Here is a 22,538-nt window from a genome sequence, read left to right on the forward strand (position 1 = left end):
AATATTAATTTAAATTGTTGTTAAAAAGGTGTCACACAGAGCACCAACACCTCTCAGTGTCAACATAGTGATGATATTTCAAGTAAACTTCAATGGCTGGGGCATCCTAAGGCCATGAAAGGTGCTGTACAAAACTATGTCTTTCCGGTTTTTCAGCATCAGTGAATGATGTAACATTTATACCTCGGGTCAGTTGTGAGAGATGACTGGCATTAGTTGTATTGCAACTGCGTTTAAGTTACAGTCGGTATATCAGAAACCCACACTCCTGGCCTCCCTGCAAACAATGTGCACTTGAGAGTCTTACAGCACAGAAGCCATTGGGCCCATGCCAACTCTTTGAAGGAGTTATTGAATTAGCCCAACTCTACTCCTCTTTCCCATAGCCCTGCAAATGTTCTATCCTTTCAAGTTGTTTATCCAATTCTCTTTTCAAAGTTAATGTTAAATCTGGTTCCACCATCCCTTTCAGGTTCTGCATTCCAGATCACAACAACCCACCACGTAGAAAGTTCTCATCTCCCCTCTGGCTCTTTTGCCAATTGCCACGTGCGCTGTCTCTCACAGACATATATTTGTGAATGTCTGTCATAATAGTTCAAAATACTAAAAGTATGTTAAAAACAAAAAGTTTTCCCTGACTTAGAGCCAAAACTTCACAGTCACCCTCCAGTCTACAAACTCTAGATCTACAAAAATCTACAAAAAAGTGTCACTTTTCAGATGGAGATCACTTTGCAGTACAATGCTCCTGCTACCAAGAAAAGCAACACATTGTAAGCAGGGGGGAGGGGAGTTAGATCCATGAATAAACAGACATGGGGCGGTGATGGAGGAGGTGGAGTTCGAATCTTGCATCTAACCCCCACCACAAGCACAGTCATTAAAATAGATGGGCAAAAAAAAATAATAATAATAATAATCTTGACAACCCCTGGGAAAACCCACCTGCAGGCCAGGAGCCAGGGATTTACAAGCATCCGCCAACCTATAAGACAAGGCTTCGCCCCGTTTGTTATCCTGGAGGGTGCGAGTGTTTACACCCGTTCCCGGGTGGGAAGGAGGCACATATAATTCAAACCTTGGGTGGGGGAGGGAGAGAGAAAGAGAGAGAGAGACAGGGTCACACAGGTGGTGTTGCCCAGCTGCTGCCACATAAGCAGAAACAAAAAGGTTCTCACAATCCATGAGCAACGGCACTGGAGGTCAGCAAGTGAGCAGACATTTTTATGCAGTGTGTATATATATATATATGCACACACACAGTATATATCTATAGACAGGCACCATATATATATATGTAGAGTGGTCTGTGGTTCTTGCAGCATCTTTCTATAAAGATGTCCATCCACCTTGCCCCACCTGGATGCGGGGATCCAGCTCCTCTTCCTCCTCCCTCTGCTGCTGCTGCCGCCGCCGCCTCTCCCGGGCCTCCTCCTCCTCCTCCTCCTGCTCCTCCTGCCCAACACCGGCCCTCAGTCCCGCTCCCGGTCCCTCTCCCTGAGCGGTGGCGACACCGGCCCCCGGCTCTCCGGTGCCGGCGGGACTCTCCCTCTGAGCCCTGGGCTCTGTCATTCCGCCATACAAGCGCCCGAGGCCGCGGCTTCTCCCTCTCTCGCGCTCTCGCTCTGACCCTTCTCTTCTCTCGGGTTAATAGTTAACGCGGGCCGCTCCCGAGCCCGACCTGCCGCTCGCCGTACTGCGTCACCCGTACGGCAGCCCGCCCGAACCCTCAGCTGGGCAGCGGTCGGGGGGGGGGGGGGGGGGGGGGGGGGGGGGGCCATCTTGTCGTACGGCACCTGGGCCCCTTCGTCTCTACCCCGCCCACTTTCAAGCCGGCCGCCGCCATCGTGTCGTACGGCACCTGGCCTACATCCCCTTTCTAACCTCAGCAGGCCGCCACCATTTTGCCGTACGGCACCTGGACTTCATGGGAACTGGACACAGCGCAGCCGCGTGGCTGGGGCGAGGGCAACCCTCTAGGGTTGGCCTGAAGTCGCCATGAATTAAAGATCAATCTCCATGACGTTGCTGTGTGCAACCCTGGAGAAAAATAATCCGGACATTATAAAATATATTTTTTTTTGGTCATTTCCTTTGAACATTTCTCTTTACCAGATATATAAATATTGAAAAGTGGGGGGGCGGGGGGAAAGGCTGTTTCGCTGACAGTCAAGCATCATCCAAATTGGGTAATGAGTCCTTTTGCTTTCCAATGGGAAGTGGACAGGGCATCACAGCCAACTGTGACTGGAATGTGGGGTAAAGTCATGTGTTGAAACCTCCAGAAATACCATTAATCACAGTGCGGGGTAGGAGGCCATTTGGCCCTTTCTGTCTGTGCCCGTACTCTGCAAGAGTAACTCATCCAGTCCCTCTCCCCCATGCCCCTGCAAAGCCCCTTTCAGATACTTATCCAATTCCCTTTTGACAGCCACCATTGAAGTTGCCTCCGCCACGCTCTCAGGCAGTGCATTCCATTCGCGACATCACCATTGCTTCTTTCATCAATCACCGTAAATTGGTGCCCTCTTGCTCTTGGCCCTTCTTTCTTCCACAGAGAGTCACTTCTGCCTATCTACTCTGTCCAGATTCTTCATGATTATAAACCACATCACCCCCCACCCCTGCACCGTTCCCCCTCCCCCTCCCCACTTCTCCAATCTATCCAAGTAACTGAACTTCCTCATCCCTGAACCATTCCCGTGAATCTTTTCTGCACCCTCGCTAGTACATTCACATCCTTCCTAAAACGCAGTGCCCAAAACCAGATGCAATATTCCAGCTGAGGCCGGGCCAGCATTTTATACAGGTATATCACAAGTTTCTTCCTTTTGTACCCAATGTCCTCATAAAACCCAGGATCCCGTTTGCTTTATTAACCCCTGAGACCAGACAGCCTAGAAGGAGGTCATTCAGCCCATCAGCTGAATCTTTGTACGAGCTTATCAATTAATCCCACTTCCCCCGTTCTTTCACTAAGAGAGGGAGAAACTGCTTCCATTCATGGAAGGGTCCGGAGCCAGACCCACTGGTTTGAAGGGAATGGTCAAAGAACCAGAGGTTACACGAGGAAAACCCTTTTTAAATGCAGCCAGTGCTAAGGATCTGGAATGCACTGCTTGAAAGTGTGGTTTTGGCAGCTACTGACCATCAGGGGAATTTGGTGGTGTAGTGGTAATGTCACTGGGCTAATAATTCTACAGCCTAGGCTAATGCCCTGGGGACACAGGTTCAAATGGCACCTGGTGGAATTTAAGCTCAAATAATAAATCTGTAATGGAAAGCTATTCACAGTGATTATGAAATTATCATAAAAACCCATTTCCTTTAAAATCTACCTCTTTGACCAAGCTTTTGTTCATGCGACCTAATATCTCCTGACATGGCTCTGTATCTTACTTTGTTTTATACCGCTCCTGTGAAGCACCTAAGTTTCATTACATTAAAGATGCTTCAGTTGCTGTTGTTTTAATCATGCTAATTGTAATCTTCAGGGGTAGATGGTAGCATAGCGGTAATATTACTGGACTAGTAATCTGGAGGCCTCGGCTAATGTTCTTAGGACATGGGTTTGAATCCCACCATGGCAGCTGGTGCAATTTAAATTCAATGAATAAATCCTGAATTGAAAGCTAATCTCAGTAACTATGAAACTATCATTGATTGTCATAAAAACTCATCTGGTTCCCTAATGCCCTTTAGGGAAGCTGATCCCCTGTAATATGGTTTCTTCTTAACTACCCTCTGATCTGAAATGATCTAGCTTGCCACTCAGTTGCAAGGGCAGTTAGAGATGCGCAGAAAATGCTGGTTTTGCCAATGATACCCTCATCCCATGAAAGAATTTTAAAAAATTAAGTGTTATATTCCACAGTAAAACAATTGAATTGAATTTAATCATCGGGATTTGAATATGCAGCTAACTAATGCATAGGCGGATATTGCTGCAGCTTTCTAAACATTTTTGTTAAAATCAGTATTTCTTATCATTAAAGTATATTGTTATAATATAGTCTGAAGGATCACAACACCCTTTCTATGCCTCTCATTCAGCCAGTTTCTAGATCTAATTTTTAAATATTTATTTGACAATCATTTATCACTCACTCACTTCCAGAGCCACTTTATCCAATTCAGGGATACAGGGAGTCAGAGCCTATCCTAACAGGCAATCAGTACTGAGCAGGGTATACCCAGGACAGGATGCCAGTCCACCACAGGACTCACACTCACTGAGGGGCAATCAGTACTGAGCAGGGTATACCCAGGACAGGATGCCAGTCCACCACAGGACTCACACTCACTGAGGGGCAATTTAACATAGCCAATCCACCTAACCAGCACATCTTTGAATGGTGGGAGGAAACCAAAGCACCCTGTTGGAATCCACACAGACTCAGGGAGAATGTGTAAACTCCATGTATACAGGCACCCAAGGTCAGGATTGAACCCAGGTTCTGTAGCTGTGAGGTAGCAGTGCTAACCACTGAAACACACTGCTACCCACAAACTTTTAGCTTCTGAGCTTTTCCAGCAATGACTGATGTAGATTTCAAACCAATTTATGAAGTATTTTACAGCTATCAACATTACAAGCTCTGAGTTTTAAAATTCTTTCCCATCTTAAGTTTTTCCTTGTTCATGAAGTTTCCCAGGATCAAAGAAGTTCTGGATCTTTTGCAATAAAGCACAATTTTTAGTAGTTTTTTCTTAACTAATTACTTGCAATGAGTGGTAATCCTAAAACAATTAAAGTACATGTCAGTTGGTAGCATTCTTTTTTTTTAACTTATTCGTTCGTGGGATGTGGGTGTCTCTGACTCGACCAGCATTTATTGCCCATCCCTTATTGCCCTTGAGAAGGTGGTGGTGAGCCCCCTGCTTAACCTGTGGCGTGGGTACACCCACAGTTCTTTTAGGGAGGGTGTTCCAGGATTTTGACCCAGCGACACTGAAGGAACAGTGACATATTTCCAAGTCAGGATGGTGTGTGGCTTGGAGGGGAACGTCCAGTTGGTGGTATTTCCATGCTTCTGCTGCCTTGTCCTTCTAGGTGGTAGAGGTTGCAGGTTTGGAAGTCGTTGTCGAAATATCAGAAGGCTGTGAGTTCAACACACTCCATAGACTTAATCTAGGCTGAGATTTCAGAACAATGCTATGGAACGGCTTCAATGTCAAAGCTGCCGGCTTTCAGATCTGACATTTAACTGAGACTCTCTATGCACTCCCAAGAGAACATGAAACAAACCTGTGACACATTTTTAAGAATTGTAGGGGAATTGTACTGGCACTCAACACGCACCACCAGGAACAGAAAACCTGGCTTTTATTGCATTGCTGTATGTGGGATGTATGATCAGGGCTATGGGGAGAAGGCATCAGAATGTCACTAAGTGAGTTGCTCATTTGGAGAGCTGGTGCAGACACGATGGATTGAATGGCCTCCTTCTGCACTGTAACAATTCTGCAGTTCACAGAATCAAACCTGTGAATTCCATGAGCTTGCTGCATTGCAAATTGGCTGATGCCCTCTCTACAACACTCCAGAAATTACTTATTTGGATGTTCTGAGGTCGTGAAAGGCGCTCTTTAAATGCAAGTTAATTTTTTCTTTATTTCAAAACCACTATAAATTGGAATTAAAAGCAGAAAGTGGTTGTAAAACTCAGCCGGTCTGGCAGCATCTGTGCGGAGAGCGAAACAGAATTAACGTTTCGAGTCAAATATGTGACCCTTACTTTTCTCTCTCTCTTTCTCTATAGATGCTGCTAGACCGGCTGAGCTATTCCAGCAATTTCTATATTTATCCCAGATCCCCGCTGCATTTTGCTTCTATTCCACTATAATACGCTAAAAATAAAATGCGGTTAAAAGTCAAATCTAGAGTCACTTAAGGTCACAAAGTGGGTGCCGAAGGCGGGGTAGGTTAAGGTTTCACCAAGAAAAGAGAGAGAACCGGGGGGGGGGAGGGCGATTTCAGAATGCAGCGCCGGAAGTTTCGTAGCGTCGGGTGACGTCGATGTGAAACCGGTCTATCGGAGCACGCTGGTGACATCATCATACCGCGCCATTGTCGCTGCGCATGGGCTTGGTCCTCAATCAGTTCTCCCCCTCCCCCTTCTGCCGCAATGAGTGTGGGTCTGGTTTGTGTCTAAGCTGTTCAATAGTTTTCATTATATCGAGACTGGAACGGGCCCAATTCAGGTAAATCAAAGAGGTGGAGGTGAAACCTTCTTGTTGCTGGTTGTTTTTTTTTTTGGTTATTGTCAATTAACTGTTATTATCTATGGAACTTGATGGTGGGCAAACATGGGGCTTTTTGGGGTCTGAAAAAGACCAAAGGAAAGAACTGCATCTATATGGCGCCTTTCACCAGCCCAGGATTGCCCCACCCCCCCTCCTCGGTCACCGTTGTGATGTCGGTGATTTGGCAGCCAATTTGGGTACAGCCAGCTCCCACAAAAGCAAACGATAGTGACTTTTCCCATCTGTTGATTCAGGTGCGTCCAGCAGGTCGATGCAATGTGTCCCGGGCATGTGTGGACTGAGTGAGCCTGCTTTCAGCTTTTGTGTGCTGCCGCCGCTTTGCTTTGCCAGAAAGCCTGGACAGGCTGGGCTTGTATCTGCTGGAGTTTAGAAGAGCAAGAGGCCAATTGATCAAAACACATACCATCCCGTGGGGGGTCTTGACAGGATGGACGTGGAGAGGGTGATTCCTCTTGTGGGAGAATCTAGAACTTGGGTCCACTGTTTAAATAAGGTGATGCCCATTTGGGGCAGAGATAAGGAGGAAATATTTCTATCAGGGGGTCGTGAGACTTTGGAACTCTTTTCCTCACAAGATGGTTGAGGCAGAGGCTTTGAATATCTTTAAGGCAGAGTTAGATAGATCCTTGATAAGCAAGGGGGTGAAAGATTATCAGGGCAAGGTGGAATCTGGAGTTGAGGCCACATTCCGATCACCCACGATCTTATTGAATGGCGGAGTGTGTTCATTTTCGGCTCAGGCTGCTGGCTAGAGGCAATGCAGGAAAGAGAGTAAGACGTCGAAAGTCTCTCCCTGTTAGTACACAGCCTCTCCGTCGGCAAGTGCTCAGCTTTGCCTCCTCCTGGTGACACACAGAAAGCTGGGTCCCTCACAGCCCTGGCTAGAACTTGGAGGAAGTTTGCACCCCCCCCCCCCCCCCAGACATGGTGTGCAGGCCCACCAGCATCTGGATATACCCTGGCATGCACAAACCACGCTCCCAGCTATTAGTGAGTGGCTCCACTGCCTTGTGGATACTCGGGGAGAGTTGAAGGCTATGAGAGTGAACCGTGGCAAAAAAAATCAGGAACGGAGTCTAAAGATGGACTGACGTCAAAATATGTCATCTTTCTGGCAACTCTCTGCCATCAAGCCAATACCAAGACCATTGGTTTTTGTGGAAAATCCTTTGGAATTACATGTTGGGCCCTTTGAAATTCCAGTAAATGGGTGGAATTCCCCTTTCAGGGAAATTAATTGTGGCGTAGTGGTAATGTCACTGGACCAGTAATCCAGAGGCCCCGGGGTAATGCTCTGGGGACATGGGTTCAAATCCCATCATGGCAGCAGGTAGAATTTATGTCAATTAATAAATCTGGAATATAAAGTTAACATCAGTAACGGTGATCATGAAACTATCATCGATTGTTGTAAAAACCCATCTTGTTCACTAATGTCCTTTAGGGAAGGAAATCTGCTGTCCTTACCTGGTCTGGCCTACAAGCGATCCAGACCAGGTTGATTCGTAACTGCCCTCTGAAGTGGCCTAGCAAGCCACTCAGTTCAGTTAGGATGAGCAACAAGTGCTGACCTTGCCAGCGACATCCACATCCCATGAAAGGATAAACAAAAAACAACGCAATAAAATGCAAGTTTTGACTGAATCTGTTACCAAAAAACTGAGGGGTATTTATTATTTTGAAGTTATGACGCAACTGAAGCAGTGGCCCTTGTTGTTGGTAAAAGTATAATTAATGTAAAAATTATTATTTCCAATCAGAAATTTTTATGGAGAGTGGGCAAAGGCTCAACCAAGTTCCAGTGCTGTCACATCAGTGGTGGATACAGATGGCAGGAGGTTTTGCATTTAGAAGCCCTTGAGTGTGATCTCACACAGCTTTAGCTAATTAAGTTACAGCAGTGTCGAGGCACCTACTGGAGGGGGGGGTGAGGGAGATGGCAGTATTGGCGGGGATCAGTAAGCCTTGCCAGAGAGTGGGTAACTCTCTCATCCTCGAGTCAGAAGATTGTGAGTTCAAGTCCCACTCCAGTGACTGGAGCACACGATCTAGGCAGGGCTGGAGCACACGACCCGGGCAGGGCTGGAGCACACAATCTAGGCAGGGCTGGAGCACACAATCTAGGCAGGGCTGGGGCACACGACCCGGGCAGGGCTGGAGCACATGACCCGGGCAGGCATGCGTTCCCTGTGCTGGGTTAATTCTTACAGGTGAGCTGTTGGAGGGCTGATGGGGCCGGAGGAGACGGAGGAGATGGGGAGGGAGGGCAAAACCATGGAGGGATTTGAAAAATGGGATGAGAATTTTCAGAACCGAGGCGTTGCTGGTGCCAAGAGCCGATGTAGGTCAACGAGCTGAGATGTTGAGCGAACAGGACTTAGAATGGGAGAGCGGTTGCAGTTTTTTGTGTGTTTATAACTGAGGAGGACATGATGTCACTGAGAGGAGAGCTGCAGAGCAGCAATTTGGTCTGAAGCCTTATCATCTTCAGGCAGTTCAGTCTGTTTAAATCGGGGATTATTTCATTGAGGCATGCAAAGAAGAGAACCAGAGGGGAGATCAAACCGTCGCCCTCATGAAGCCATTGAAAATTGTCAGTGACACAGTTTAACACTCTGAATGTGTTGCCTATTTCTTCGTCATTGACAGTGCTGTCAGAAAAATCCCAGCGACCTGCGGTGAAGGGGCTGTGAAGATGGACATGTGTGTCTACTCAAAATAGCCAGCAGTTAAAATTTAGAATCTGCTCTCACAATCGTCTGCTGTGCCTCGAGCTGGTGTTTGGAGGTGTATAGGGCAACAGATCAGTGGGTACAAATCTGTCCCTGTATAACACTGGGGTACATTGATGGATGGTACAGGACTGTCACAATATAACACTGGGGTAGAGTGCTAATAGGTACAGGCCTGTCACTACATAAACACTGGGGTACAGTGCTGGTAGATACACAGGTCTGTCACTGTGTAACACTGGGGTACAGTACTGATGGGTACAGGACTGTCACTATATAAACACTGGGGTACAGTGCTAATAGGTACAGGTCTGTCACTATATAAACACTGGGGTACAGCACTGGTGGGTACAGATCTGTCACTAACACTGGGGTTCAGTACTGATGGGTACAGGTCTGTCACTATATAAACACTGGGGTACAGTGCTGGTGGGTAGAGGTCTGTCACTGTGTAACACTGGGGTTCAGTACTTGATGTACAGGCTTGTCACGAGATAAACACTGGGGTACAGTACCTGATGTACAGGCTTGTCACTATATAAACACTGGGGTTCAGTAGTTGATGTACAGGCCTGTCACTATATAAACACTGGGGTACAGTGCTGGTGGGTAGAGGTCTATCAGTGTATAACACTGGGGTACAGTGCTGGCAGATACAGGTCTTTCACTGTAACACTGGGGTTCAGTACTGATGGATACAGGCCTGTCACTATATAACACTGGGGTACAGTGCTGGTGGGTACAGGTCTGTCAGTGTATAATATTGGGGTACAGTGCTGGTGGGTACAGGTCTGTCAGTGTATAACACTGGGGTACAGTTCTGATGGGTACAGGTCTGTCAGTGTATAACATTGGGGTACAGTGCTGATGGGTACAGGTCTGTCACTATAAACACTGGGGTTCAGTACTTGATGTACAGGCCTGTCACTATATAAACACTGGGGTATAGTGCTGGTGGGTACAGATCTATCAATGAATAACACTGGGGTATAGTGCTGGTGGGTACAGGTCTGTCAGTATATAACATTGGGGTACAGTTCTGGTGGGTACAGGTCTGTCAATATATAACACTGGGGTACAGTGCTGGTGGGTACAGATCTATCAGTGAATAACACTGGGGTATAGTGCTGGTGGGTACAGGTCTGTCAGTGTATAACACTGGGGTACAGTACTGATGGGTACAGGTCTGTCAGTGTATAACATTGGGGTACAGTACTGATGGGTACAGGTCTGTCAGTGTATAACATTGGGGTTCAGTGCTGGTGGGTACAGGTCTGTCAGTGTATAACACTGGGGTACAGTACTGATGGGTACAGGTCTGTCACTATATAAACACTGGGGTTCAGTACTGATGGGTACAGGTCTGTCACTATATAACACTGGGGTACAGTGATGGTGGGTACAGGCCTGTCACTGTATAAACACTGGGGTACAGTACTGATGGGTACAGGCCTGTCACTATTTAAACACTGGGGTTCAGTACTTGATGTACAGGCTTGTCACGAGATAAACACTGGGGTACAGTGCTGGTGGGTAGAGGTCTATCAGTGTATAACACTGGGGTACAGTGCTGGCAGATACAGGTCTTTCACTGTAACACTGGGGTTCAGTACTGATGGATACAGGCCTGTCACTATATAACACTGGGGTACAGTGCTGGTGGGTACAGGTCTGTCAGTGTATAACACTGGGGTACAGTGCTGGTGGGTACAGGTCTGTCACTAGAGAACACTGGGGTACAGTGCTGGTGGGTACAGGTCTGTCAGTGTATAACACTGGGGTACAGTGCTGGTGGGTACAGGTCTGTCAGTGTATAATATTGGGGTACAGTGCTGGTGGGTACAGGCCTGTCACTATATAACACTGGGGTACAGTGCTGGTGGGTACAGGCCTGTCACTATTTAAACACGGGTTCAGTACCTGATGTACAGGCTTGTCACTGTATAAACACTGGGGTTCAGTACTTGATGTACAGGCCTGTCACTATATAAACACTGGGGTTCAGTACTTGATGTACAGGCCTGTCACTATATAAACACTGGGGTACAGTGCTGGTGGGTACAGGTCTGTCAGTGTATAACACTAGGGTACAGTACTTATGGGTACAGGTCTGTCAGTGTATAACATTGGGGTTCAGTGCTGGTGGGTACAGGTCTGTCAGTGTATAACATTGGGGTTCAGTGCTGGTGGGTACAGGTCTGTCAGTGTATAACACTGGGGTATAGTGCTGGTGGGTACAGATCTATCAATGAATAACACTGGGGTATAGTGCTGGTGGGTACAGGTCTGTCAGTGTATAACACTGGGGTACAGTACTTATGGGTACAGGTCTGTCAGTGTATAACATTGGGGTTCAGTGCTGGTGGGTACACGTCTGTCAGTGTATAACACTGGGGTACAATGCTGATGGGTACAAGCCTGTCACTATATAAACATTGGGGTACAGTACTGGTGGGTAGAGGTCTGTCACTGTGTAACACTGGGGTTCAGTACTTGATGTACAGGCTTGTCACAAGATAAACACTGGGGTACAGTACTTGATGTACAGGCCTGTCACTATATAAACACTGTGGTTCAGTACTTGATGTACAGGCTTGTCACTATATAAACACTGGGGTACAGTACTGATGGGTACAGGTCTGTCACTATATAAACACTGGGGTACAGTGCTGGTGGGTACAGGTCTGTCACTATATAAACACTGGGGTTCAGTACTGATGGGTACAGGTCTGTCAGTGTATAACACCGGTGCATAGTGCTGGTGGGTACAGGTCTGTCAGTGTATAACACTGGGGTATAGTGATGGTGGGTACAGGTCTGTCAGTGTATAACATTGGGGTACAGTGCTGGTGGGTACAGGTCTGTCAGTGTATAACACTGGGGTACAGTGCTGGTGGGTACAGGTCTGTCAGTGTATAACATTGGGGTACAGTGCTGGTGGGTACAGGTCTGTCACTATATAAACACTGGGGTTCAGTACTTGATGTACAGGCCTGTCACTATATAAACACTGGGGTACAGTACTGATGGGTACAGGTCTGTCACTATATAAACACTGGGGTTCAGTACTGATGGGTACAGGTCTGTCAGTGTATAAACACTGGGGTACAGTACTGATGGGTACAGGTCTGTCAGTGTATAAACACTGGGGTACAGTACTGATGGGTACAGGTCTGTCACTATATAAACACTGGGGTTCAGTACTGATGGGTACAGGTCTGTCACTATATAAACACTGGGGTTCAGTACTGATGGGTACAGTTCTGTCACTATATAAACACTGGGGTTCAGTACTGATGGGTACAGGTCTGTCAGTGTATAACACTGGGGTATAGTGCTGGTGGGTACAGGTCTGTCAGTATATAACACTGGGGTACAGTGCTGGTGGATACAGGCCTGTCAGTGTATAACACTGGGGTACAGTACTGATGGGTACAGGTCTGTCAGTGTATAACACTGGGGTACCGTGCTGGTGGGTACAGGTCTGTCAGTATATAACACTGGGGTACAGTACTGATGGGTACAGGTCTGTCAATGTATAACACTGGGGTACAGTACTGATGGGTACAGGTCTGTCACTATATAACACTGGGGTACAGTGCTGGTGGGTACAGGTCTGTCAGTGTATAACACTGGGGTACAGTGCTTGTGGGTACAGGTCTGTCAGTGTATAACACTGGGGTACAGTGCTGGTGGGTACAGGTCTGTCAGTGTATAACACTGGGGTACAGTGCTGGTGGGTACAGGTCTGTCACTATATAAACACTGGGGTTCAGTACTGATGGGTACAGGTCTGTCAGTGTATAACACCGGTGCATAGTGCTGGTGGGTACAGGTCTGTCAGTGTATAACACTGGGGTATAGTGATGGTGGGTACAGGTCTGTCAGTGTATAACACTGGGGTACAGTGCTGGTGGGTACAGGTCTGTCAGTGTATAACATTGGGGTACAGTTCTGATGAGTACAGGCCTGTCACTATATAAACACTGGGGTACAGTGCTGATGGGTACAGGCCTGTCACTATATAAACACTGGTGTTCAGTACCTGATGTACAGGCTTGTCACTATATAAACACTGGGGTACAGTGCTGGTGGGTACAGATCTATCAGTGAATAACACTGGGGTACAGTGCTGGTGGGTACAGGTCTGTCAGTGTATAACACTGGGGTACAGTGCTGGTGGGTACAGATCTATCAGTGAATAACACTGGGGTACAGTGCTGGTGGGTACAGGTTTGTCAGTGTATAACATTGGGGTACAGTTCTGATGGGTACAGGCCTGTCACTATATAAACACTGGGGTTCAGTGCTGGTGAGTACAGGTCGATCAGTGTATAACACTGGGGTACAGTGCTGGTGGGTACAGGTCTGTCAGTGTATAACACTGGGGTACAGTGCTGGTGGATACAGATCTGTCAGTGTATAACACCGGTGCATAGTGCTGGTGGGTACAGGTCTGTCAGTGTATAACACTGGGGTATAGTTCTGGTGGGTACAGGTCTGTCAGTGTATATCACTGGGTTATAGTTCTGGTGGGTACAGGTCTGTCAGTGTATAACACTGGGTTATAGTTCTGGTGGGTACAGATCTGTCAGTGTATAATATTGGGGTACAGTGCTGGTGGGTACAGGTCTGTCAGTGTATAACACTATAACACTGGGGCATAGTTCTGGTGGGTACAGGTCTGTCAGTGTATAACACTGGGGTACAGTTCTGATGGGTACATGCCTGTCACTATATAAACACTGGGGTACAGTGCTGGGTGGTAGAGGTCTGTCACTGTGTAACACTGTGTAACTGGGGTTCAGTACTTGATGTACAGGCTTGTCACGAGATAAACACTGGGGTAGAGTACCTGATGTACAGGCTTGTCACTATATAAACACTGGGGTTCAGTACTTGATGTACAGGCCTGTCACTGTATAAACACTGGGGTTCAGTACTTGATGTACAGGCTTGTCACTATATAAACACTGGGGTACAGTACCTGATGTACAGGTCTGTCACTATATAAACACTGGTGTTCAGTACTGATGGGTACAGGCCTGTCACTATATTAGCACTGGGGTTCCGTACTGTTGGATACAGGCCTGTCACTATATAACACTGGGGTTCAGTGCTGGTGGGTACAGGCCTGTCAGTGTATAACACCAGGGCACCGTGCTGGTGGGTACAGGTCTGTCACTATATAACACTGGGGTTCAGTGCTGGTGTGTACAGGTCTGTCAGTGTATAACACTGGGGTATAGTGCTTGTGGGTACAGGTCTGTCAGTGTATAACACCAGGGCACCGTGCTGGTGGGTACAGGTCTGTCACTGTATAACACTGGGGTACAGTGCTGGTGGGTACAGGTCTGTCACTGTATAACACTGGAGTACAGTTCTGGTGGGTACAGATCTGTCACTATATAAACACTGGGGTACAGTTCTGGTGGGTACAGGTCTGTCAGTGTATAACACTGGGGTACAATGCTGGTGGGTACAGGTCTGTCAGTGTATAACACTGGGGTATAGTGCTGGTGGGTACAGGTCTGTCAGCATATAACACTGGAGTACAGTTCTGGTGGGTACAGGTCTGTCAGTGTATAACACTGGGGTACAGTTCTGGTGGGTACAGGTCTGCCAGTGTATAACACTGGAGTACAGATACTGTGCAATCCACTGGGGAAACAGTGACAGGCGTTGCTGCAGTTTGAGCTAATGATTTTTGTGTCACAGTGTAATATGCAACACTAAAGCATAGTGGGTTGTGTGAGGTTTGCTGCCTGCCTGTCACAAGTGCTCTAACAGATGTTTGTGAGGTAAGGCAGCTGCAATCGCTGTCAGCTTTGCTTGGCTGTTTCTTCTCTGAGTCAGAGGGCTGTGGGTTCAACCCTTCCACAGAACCTCCGGGAACGACCTGGGCTGGGCACGTTATTCCGTGCCTGACCCAGCACCACCACCGCATTCCTCCGGGATCTGTTTGTGGGATCTTGCTGTGCGCACAGCACTGCCCATGCATTATAACGTCACTAGCTTCAGGCGGGGCGATCCAAGATGTTTCTCAAGAGCTGGAGGGGTATGATGGTGCCGCACACAACCCTTAGGAGCAGGAATACGCCATTCAGCCCTTCCAACCTGCTCTTCCATTCAATGGTCTTAACTCTGCTTTCCTGCCTGCCCACCTTCCCCAATCCCACCATAACCCTTGACTCCCTTAGCTATCAACAATCTGTCTGTAACTCAGGAATCAATCCCTTTGCTCGGTTGATCGTTGTAGTGCCTGGGGTGCACCACCAGGATGGTTGGCCCCTGATCTTGATCAGGACAACGTGGCTTCTGGTCCGATGGTTCACCTTTGCCAATTTGTGAAGTTAGATAGAATTGTACAGCACAGAGATGAGCCCATTCAGAGCAAATGGCCCGTGTTGGCTTTGATGGTCCACACGAGCCTCCTCCCATCCGTCTTCACCTCCCTCCATCAACTCCTCCTTCCATTCCTCCTCTCTCATGCGTTTATCCAGCTTCCCCCTCAGAGGCATCTATGGTATCCGCCTCAGCCACTCCCTGTGGTGGCGAGTTCCACATTCTCCTCATTCTTTTGGGTGAGGTCATTTGTCCTGATTTCCTAATGTGACTGTCATAGTGACTATAGTGTCCTGGTCCCGCTGGCAAGTGGAAACAGTTCCCTACGTTCAGCCCATCAAACCCCTTCATAACTTTAGAGATCAAGTCAGGCTTCCCCCTCCTCAGCTTCTCCGCATTCTCTTCTTTTAAGAGAATTTATTCCTTGCACAGATTTGCATCAAGTTTGCATTCAGCCCTCAAGGTTTATGCTCCCTCTTCATCTGCCCTTATCAGAATTTCCTCTTATTCCTTCCTCCTGCACTAACCCTAGCTTCCCCCTTAAATGCATTAAGTGCCATTTCCTTTATCCTTTCGTGGGAAGCAGTGGTCACCAGCAGAGTCAGAAGCTGCTGCCCATCCCTAATTGCCCTTGAGCTGAGTGTCCGAGGGCCAAAGTGCTAACCAGTTACTGTGGACCTGGAGTCGTGTGTAGACCAGACCAGCCAGTGTTGGCAGATTTCCTTCCCTGAAGGGGATCAGTGAACTAGATGGGTTTTCTCGATGATTGTTTCGTGGTCAACATTACTGAGACTGGCTTTATATTCCAGAGTTTATTGACGGAATTTAAATTCTACCAGCTGCCGTGGTGGGATTTGAAACTGTGTCCCCAAGAGCCTCTGGATTGCTAGTCCAGTGACATTACCCTTAACACCTAACATGTCCCCGCTATTTGCCCCAACCATTCTATATGGTCTCGAGTTCCCTATTCTCTGGGTAATGGAGTTTTGGTTTGGTTTGCTTAGAGCAGTGAGGCTGAAGGTAGGGGATGGTTGGTGAGTGCGTGCAGATAAGGCATGTGCCCACCAGATGTGCTGCGTAACCTCGCTCCTAGTTTTAACTGCCGCCTGTCTGTGCACCGTGACTTGGGTTCACTTGCAACACTAGCTAACCCGTTTCCCTTCTCTCATCTCCTCCCACCAACCACCCTGGCAGTGCCCCTGTGCCAGACCGACCATGCAGCGGGAGAAGCTGAAGTGTAAGAATCTGCACGAGTACATGAGGAGCCTCAGTCCGACCATTCTCGACAAGCTGTACAACCACCCGGCAACATGCCTGGCTGTCTTCAGGTAAGACAAGGCCACGAGTGGCGATCTGTATATAGACAGACAGAGCGCGCATGTGCGTACATAAACACACAAGCGCACACGTACGTAAATGCACACGTGTACATGCAAGCGTGCAAACACACGCTCGCGCATTTGCGCTCTTGCACAAAGACACACACGTACATACGTGCACATGCACACACAAGCGCGCACACACGTGTGCGGGCACATAACACCCAAACTGCATACCCCCACCATGGCTCAGTGGCCACATTCTTGATTCTGACTCACAAGGTTCAAGTCCCACTCCAGCATAACAATTCCAGGCTGACACTCCAGTACAGCATTGAGGGAGCACTGCACTGTTGGAAGTGCCGTCTTTCAAATGAGACTTTAAACCAAGGTCCCATCTACTTGCTCACTTGGATGTAAAGATCCCATGGCACGATTTTGAAGACGAGCAGGGAGTTATCCAAGGTGTCCTGGCCAATATTTATCCCTTGAGTAACATTGCCTAGATAATCTGTATTTTACATTGTCGCAGTGCTGTTGTGGCAGCTTACTGTGCACACACTGGCTGCTGCGTTTCCAACATTACAACAGTGACCACACTTCAGTAAGTTCTTCATTGGTTGTGAGGTGCTGCAGAGTCTATGGGTCCTGACAACATTTCAGCAACAGCACTGAAGACTTGTGCTCCAAAACTTGCCGCGCCCCTAGCCAAGCTATTCCAGTACAGCTACAACACTGGCATCTACCCGGCTATGTGGAAAATTGCCCAGATATGTCCTGTACACAGAAAGCAGGACAAATCCAACCCGGCCAATTACCTCCCCATCAGTGTACTCTCCATGATCAGTAAAGTAATGCACCTAGTCATCAACAGTGCTATCAAATGGCAGTTGCTTAGCAATAACCTGCTCACTGACACCCAGTTTGGGTTCCACCAGGGCCACTCAGCTCCTGACCTCATTACAGCATTGGTTCAAACATGGACAAGAGCTGAACTCCCAAGGTGAGGTGAGAGTGACTGCCCTTGACACCAAGGCCGCGTTTGACCGAGTGTGGCATCAAGGAGCCCGAGAAAAACTGGGGTCAATGGGAATCGGAGAAAACTCTCCGTTGGTTGGAGTCACACCTAGCACAAAGGAAGATGGTTGTGGTTGTTGGAGGTCAGTCATCTCAACTCCAGGATATCATTGCAGGAGTTTCCTTGGCCCAACCATCTTCAGCTGTTTAATCAATGACCTTCCTTCCATAATAAGGTCAGAAGTGGAGATGTTCACTGATGATTGCACAATGTTCAGCACCATTCGCAACTACTGAGATACTGAAACAGTCCATATCCAAATGCAGCAAGACCTGGACAATATCCAGGCTTGGGCTGACAAGTGACAAGTAACATTCGCGCCACACAAGTGCCAGGCAATGACCATCTCCAACAAGAGAGAATCCAACCAGCGCTTCTTGATGTTCAATGGCATTATCATCACTGAATCCCCTACTATCAACATTCTGGGGGTTACCATTGACCAGAAACTGAACTAGACTAGCCATATAAATACTGTGGCTACAAGAGCAGGTCAGAGGCTAGGAAGCCTGCATTGGGTAACTCACTTTCTGACTCCCCAAAGCCTGTCCACCACCAACATGGCACAGGTCAGGAGTATGATGGAATGCTCCCCATTTGCCTGGGTGAGTGCAGCTCCCACAACACTCAAGAAGCTGGACACTATCCAGGATAAAGCAGCCCCGCTTGATTGGCACCACATCTACAAACATTCACTCCCCCCACTACTGGCACACAGTAGCAGCAGTGTGTACCATCTACGAGATGCACTGCAGAAATTCATCAAGGTTCCTTCAACAGCACCTTCCAAACCCACAACCACCACCATCTAGAAGGTCAAGGGTAGCAGATAGGTGGGAACACCACCCCTGGAAGTTCCCCACCAAGCCACTCGCTATCCTGACTTGGGATTATATCACCGTTCCTTCACTGTCGCTGGGTCAAAATCCTGGAGCTCCCTCCCTGACAGCACTGTGGGTGTACCCACACCACATGGACTGCAGCGGTTCAAGAAGGCAGCTCAGCACCACCTTCTCAAGGGCAATTAACGCTGGCCCAGCCAGCGAAGCCCACATCCCGTGAATGAATTAAAAAAAAAACCTGTTTGGTAGTCATGAAAAGCGCTGAATCAATGAAAGAATATCTTTCTTTCTTTCAGAAGTCACTAGCTAACAGTCAGCAGCCTAGTTGGTTTTATTATGAAAGAATTGTTGTGATACTTTTGTCCAAGCGAGTACGGGGATGAGACCGGACTTGGGCAGAGGGACGCAAAACATGTGGAACTGCTGTTGCCCCTCAATATGTCACCTGCTCAATATTTGGGGCTATTGATGGCCTGGCCTGTAACGGCTGATCGATATGAGACCGCCTGCTTTATAATCTCACTGCCTGTTTCCATTGTCACTGCCGAGTGTTGGTGCAAAATAATGTAAGTGCTCTTTCCCCCCCATCCCCCCACAACCCTGGCTAATTTGTTCCCGTCTCCTTCCTTTTCCTCAGGGAGCTGCCGGCACTGGCTCAGAATTACGTCATGCGATTGCTGTTCTTGGATCAACCCCTGCCCCAGGCTGCCGTCACCTTCTGGGTGAAGAAAGATAACCAGCGGTACTGCTCTGCCAAGTTACATCCGGTTCGCTGTCGCTTGACCCCAGTTCGACTTGTTAAAACACGAACGCCACCCGTTTACTTCCTTTCACAAGATCGGCTTCACTGTCCTCCCGCTGGGCAACACTTGGGCACAGGCCCACGGCGGCTTACAGCGAGCCGAGACACTGAACACCTTGGTGGTGGTGGTGGGGGGGGGTGGGGGGTCGTTTTAATCTAACTCGACAGGGGTGCGAGGGATTGAGGGGGAAGTTCTGTCGACGAGGTCCCGCCCAGCGGCAGCACACATCACCTTACGCTTGCTGAGGCGGAAGAAAGGCCGGCTGGTGCCGGGCTTAGCTGAAACAAGACGGTCCGCCTTTGTTAGAAAGAGATCGTTTGCATTCCCATAGCACCTTTTGCGACCTCAGGCGCCCCCCCCCCCCCCCCCCACCCCCCACCCCACCCTCCCCACCCCCGCCCCCGTAACCCAACACCAATTCGAGGCAATTAAGGTGGTTGCACCTTCAAATTCCAGTTACTCACTGCGTACCAACCTCTGCCCAAAGTACCTGAAGCACGTAGCACCCGGCTTTCTGATTGATCATTATGGCAACAGGAAGCAATTTCTGTTACCGAGCAGCTCGCTCGGCTGTTTCGAAGAGTCAGCCACGTTGCTGTGGGTCTGGAGTCCCACGTAGGCCGGACCTCTTCACAGCCAGAGTGAATTTGAAGGCAGCAGGTTGGAGCACAACCTCAAACAGCAATAAGTTAAATGACCAGCTCGCCTGTTTGGTGGCGTGTCCGCCTGAAAGTGTGAAAAAGCACCGAGCAGACGGGACTGGTAACCCAGGTGCCTGAACGAAGCAGCGGCTCAAAAAGGCGGCTCTCACCTCTCTCGGGCAATTAGGGGTGGGCAATAAATGCTGGCCCTGCCTGCGATGCTCACATCCCAGGAACGAGTAATAATAACCCATCTGGTTCACCAATGTCCTTCAGGGAAGGAAATCTGCCATCCTCACCTGGTCTGGCCTACATGTGACTCCAGGCCCACAGCAATGCGGCTGACTCTTCGAAATGGTCGAGCAAGCCACTCAGTAACAGAAATTGTTTCCTGTTGCCATAATCATCAATCAGAAAGCTGTGTGCTACATGCTTCAGGTATTTTGGGCAGAGGTTGGTATGCAGTGAGTAATTGGAATTTGAAGGTGCAACCACCTATTATACTTAATTGCCTCAAATTGGTGCCAACTGAAGTAGAGGACATTGTTCAACAAATAAATAAGGTCCAAAGTAGGACACATCCGGCAGCTAACTTTCCATCTACAGTGCGCGCACACACACACACACACACACACACACACACACGACACAGTGACTGACCCGCTATCCCACCCGGTCCCAGAGAGGGGAAAGAACAGTGTCTGACCCACTGTCCCACCCAGTCCCAGAGGAGGGAAAGGACAGTGTCCGACCCACTGTCCCACCCAGTCCCAGAGGAGGGAAAGGACAGTGTCTGACCCACTGTCCCACCCAGTCCCAGAGGGGGAAAGGACAGTGTCTGACCCACTGTCCCACCCGGTCCCAGAGGAGGAAAGGACAGTGTCTGACCCACTGTCCCACCCGGTCCCAGAGGAGGAAAGGACAGTGTCTGACCCACTGTCCCACCCAGTCCCAGAGGAGGGAAAGGACAGTGTCTGACCCACTGTCCCACCCAGTCCCAGAGGAGGGAAAGGACAGTGTCTGACCCACTGTCCCACCCGGTCCCAGAGGAGGAAAGGACAGTGTCTGACCCACTGTCCCACCCAGTCCCAGAGGGGGAAAGGACAGTGTCTGACCCACTGTCCCACCCGGTCCCAGAGGAGGAAAGGACAGTGTCTGACCCACTGTCCCACCCAGTCCCAGAGGAGGGAAAGGACAGTGTCTGACCCACTGTCCCACCCAGTCCCAGAGGAGGGAAAGGACAGTGTCTGACCCACTGTCCCACCCAGTCCCAGAGGAGGGAAAGGACAGTGTCTGACCCACTGTCCCACCCAGTCCCAGAGGAGGGAAAGGACAGTGTCTGACCCACTGTCCCACCCGGTCCCAGAGGAGGGAAAGGACAGTGTCTGACCCACTGTCACATCCAACCATCCAAAATAAGTTGAGGAACTCACTGCCTTTTTCACTTCACTATTTTTGATTCCCTGAAGTCTGGATACTTGGTGAAACCTGTGGTTGAGGCAGATGGTGCAGGTCACACATACGAAGCCTGGGGACTGGGAAGCTGGAGACTGTGGCACCATATGCTGTGTCTGAGCAGGTGGCTGTGACTATTTTTGAGACGTTGAGAGCGTGGCTGTGTGATCCCATCCCTGCTGATGGTGCAGCGTCAGTCAGAGAGTGCAGGGCCACAAGGCTATTTGCTCAGCCCCCACCCCCCCCGCCCTCCCTGACTTCCCTCCCACGGCTATAACATTTTACAGAAAAACCAAACCAAAGGAACGGCTGTTTTCTGAGACGGCTGGAGTGGGGTGCGGAGGTGCGCAGGGGGTTACTGATTGTCCTCTTTCCGTTACCTTGACTTGAGATTTTATTTTCTCTCTTTACTGCTGCACTGCTCTGGGAATGCAGATCCATGGAGGTTTCAACTAAAATCGGGGCATTCAGTTCACCCAGCGCCTTTCACCAACTCGGGGAATCCTGCAGCGCTTTTCAGCAAGCGAAAAGACCCTCGAAAGCCTAGTCACTGCCGCAACGTGGGAAACGCTGCCATTGTGTGAATAGCAAGATCCCACAAAACAGCCACGTGCCGAGTGCACCAAGTATCCCTCTGGCGGAAAGGTTGGCTGCGGGATTGGCGTTGGCCTCGGGCACCGGCGAGAACTCCCCTCAGGGCAGGAGTGGGCCATTCAGCCCCTCGAGCCCGCTGCGCTGTTCAGTAAGACCATGGCTGACCTGATTGCAGCCTCCATTCCACTTTCCCGCCGATAACCTTTGATCCTCTTGCTAGTCAAGAGCCTGCCTACCTCTGCCTTAAAAATATTCATCGACCCAGCCTCCGCCGCTCCCTGGGTAGGAAAGTTCTAAGGATTCACGACCCTCTGAGGGAAAAGATTTCTCCTCATCTCCGCCTTAAATGGGTGACCCCTTACTTTTAAACTGTGGCCCCTAGTTCTAATCTCTCCCACAAGGGGAAACATGCCCTCAGCATCCACCCTCTGAAGTCCCCTCAGGACCTTATTTGCTTCG

At 49.0% G+C, this 22,538-nt stretch overlaps 2 protein-coding genes across 5 annotated transcripts in view; one reads left to right on the forward strand and one right to left on the reverse strand.

Moving 5' to 3' along the window:
• Positions 1-1,711, reverse strand: part of sh3bp5lb (SH3-binding domain protein 5-like, b) — a 50,646-nt gene extending 48,935 nt beyond the window's left edge. For both annotated transcript variants that reach the window (XM_041212835.1, XM_041212833.1), the window contains exon 1: positions 1,363-1,711. In XM_041212835.1, the coding sequence (XP_041068769.1) occupies positions 1,363-1,575 (213 nt within the window). In that variant the 5' untranslated portion in view covers positions 1,576-1,711. The remainder of the gene's footprint in view (positions 1-1,362) is intronic.
• Positions 1-22,538, forward strand: part of gtf2h4 (general transcription factor IIH, polypeptide 4) — an 84,678-nt gene that overhangs the window by 2,383 nt on the left and 59,757 nt on the right. For 2 of the 3 annotated variants that reach the window (XM_041212829.1, XM_041212827.1), the window contains exons 2-3: positions 16,542-16,675; positions 19,224-19,328. In XM_041212829.1, coding sequence (XP_041068763.1) covers positions 16,563-16,675; positions 19,224-19,328 — 218 coding nt within the window. In that variant the 5' untranslated portion in view covers positions 16,542-16,562. Of the gene's footprint in view, positions 1-6,072; positions 6,208-16,541; positions 16,676-19,223; positions 19,329-22,538 lie in introns of those variants that run through there. The other variant, XM_041212828.1, reaches the window with a different exon arrangement.

The sequence above is a fragment of the Carcharodon carcharias genome, chromosome 19, assembly GCF_017639515.1.
Source record: "Carcharodon carcharias isolate sCarCar2 chromosome 19, sCarCar2.pri, whole genome shotgun sequence".
Taxonomy (NCBI): Eukaryota; Metazoa; Chordata; class Chondrichthyes; order Lamniformes; family Lamnidae; genus Carcharodon; species Carcharodon carcharias.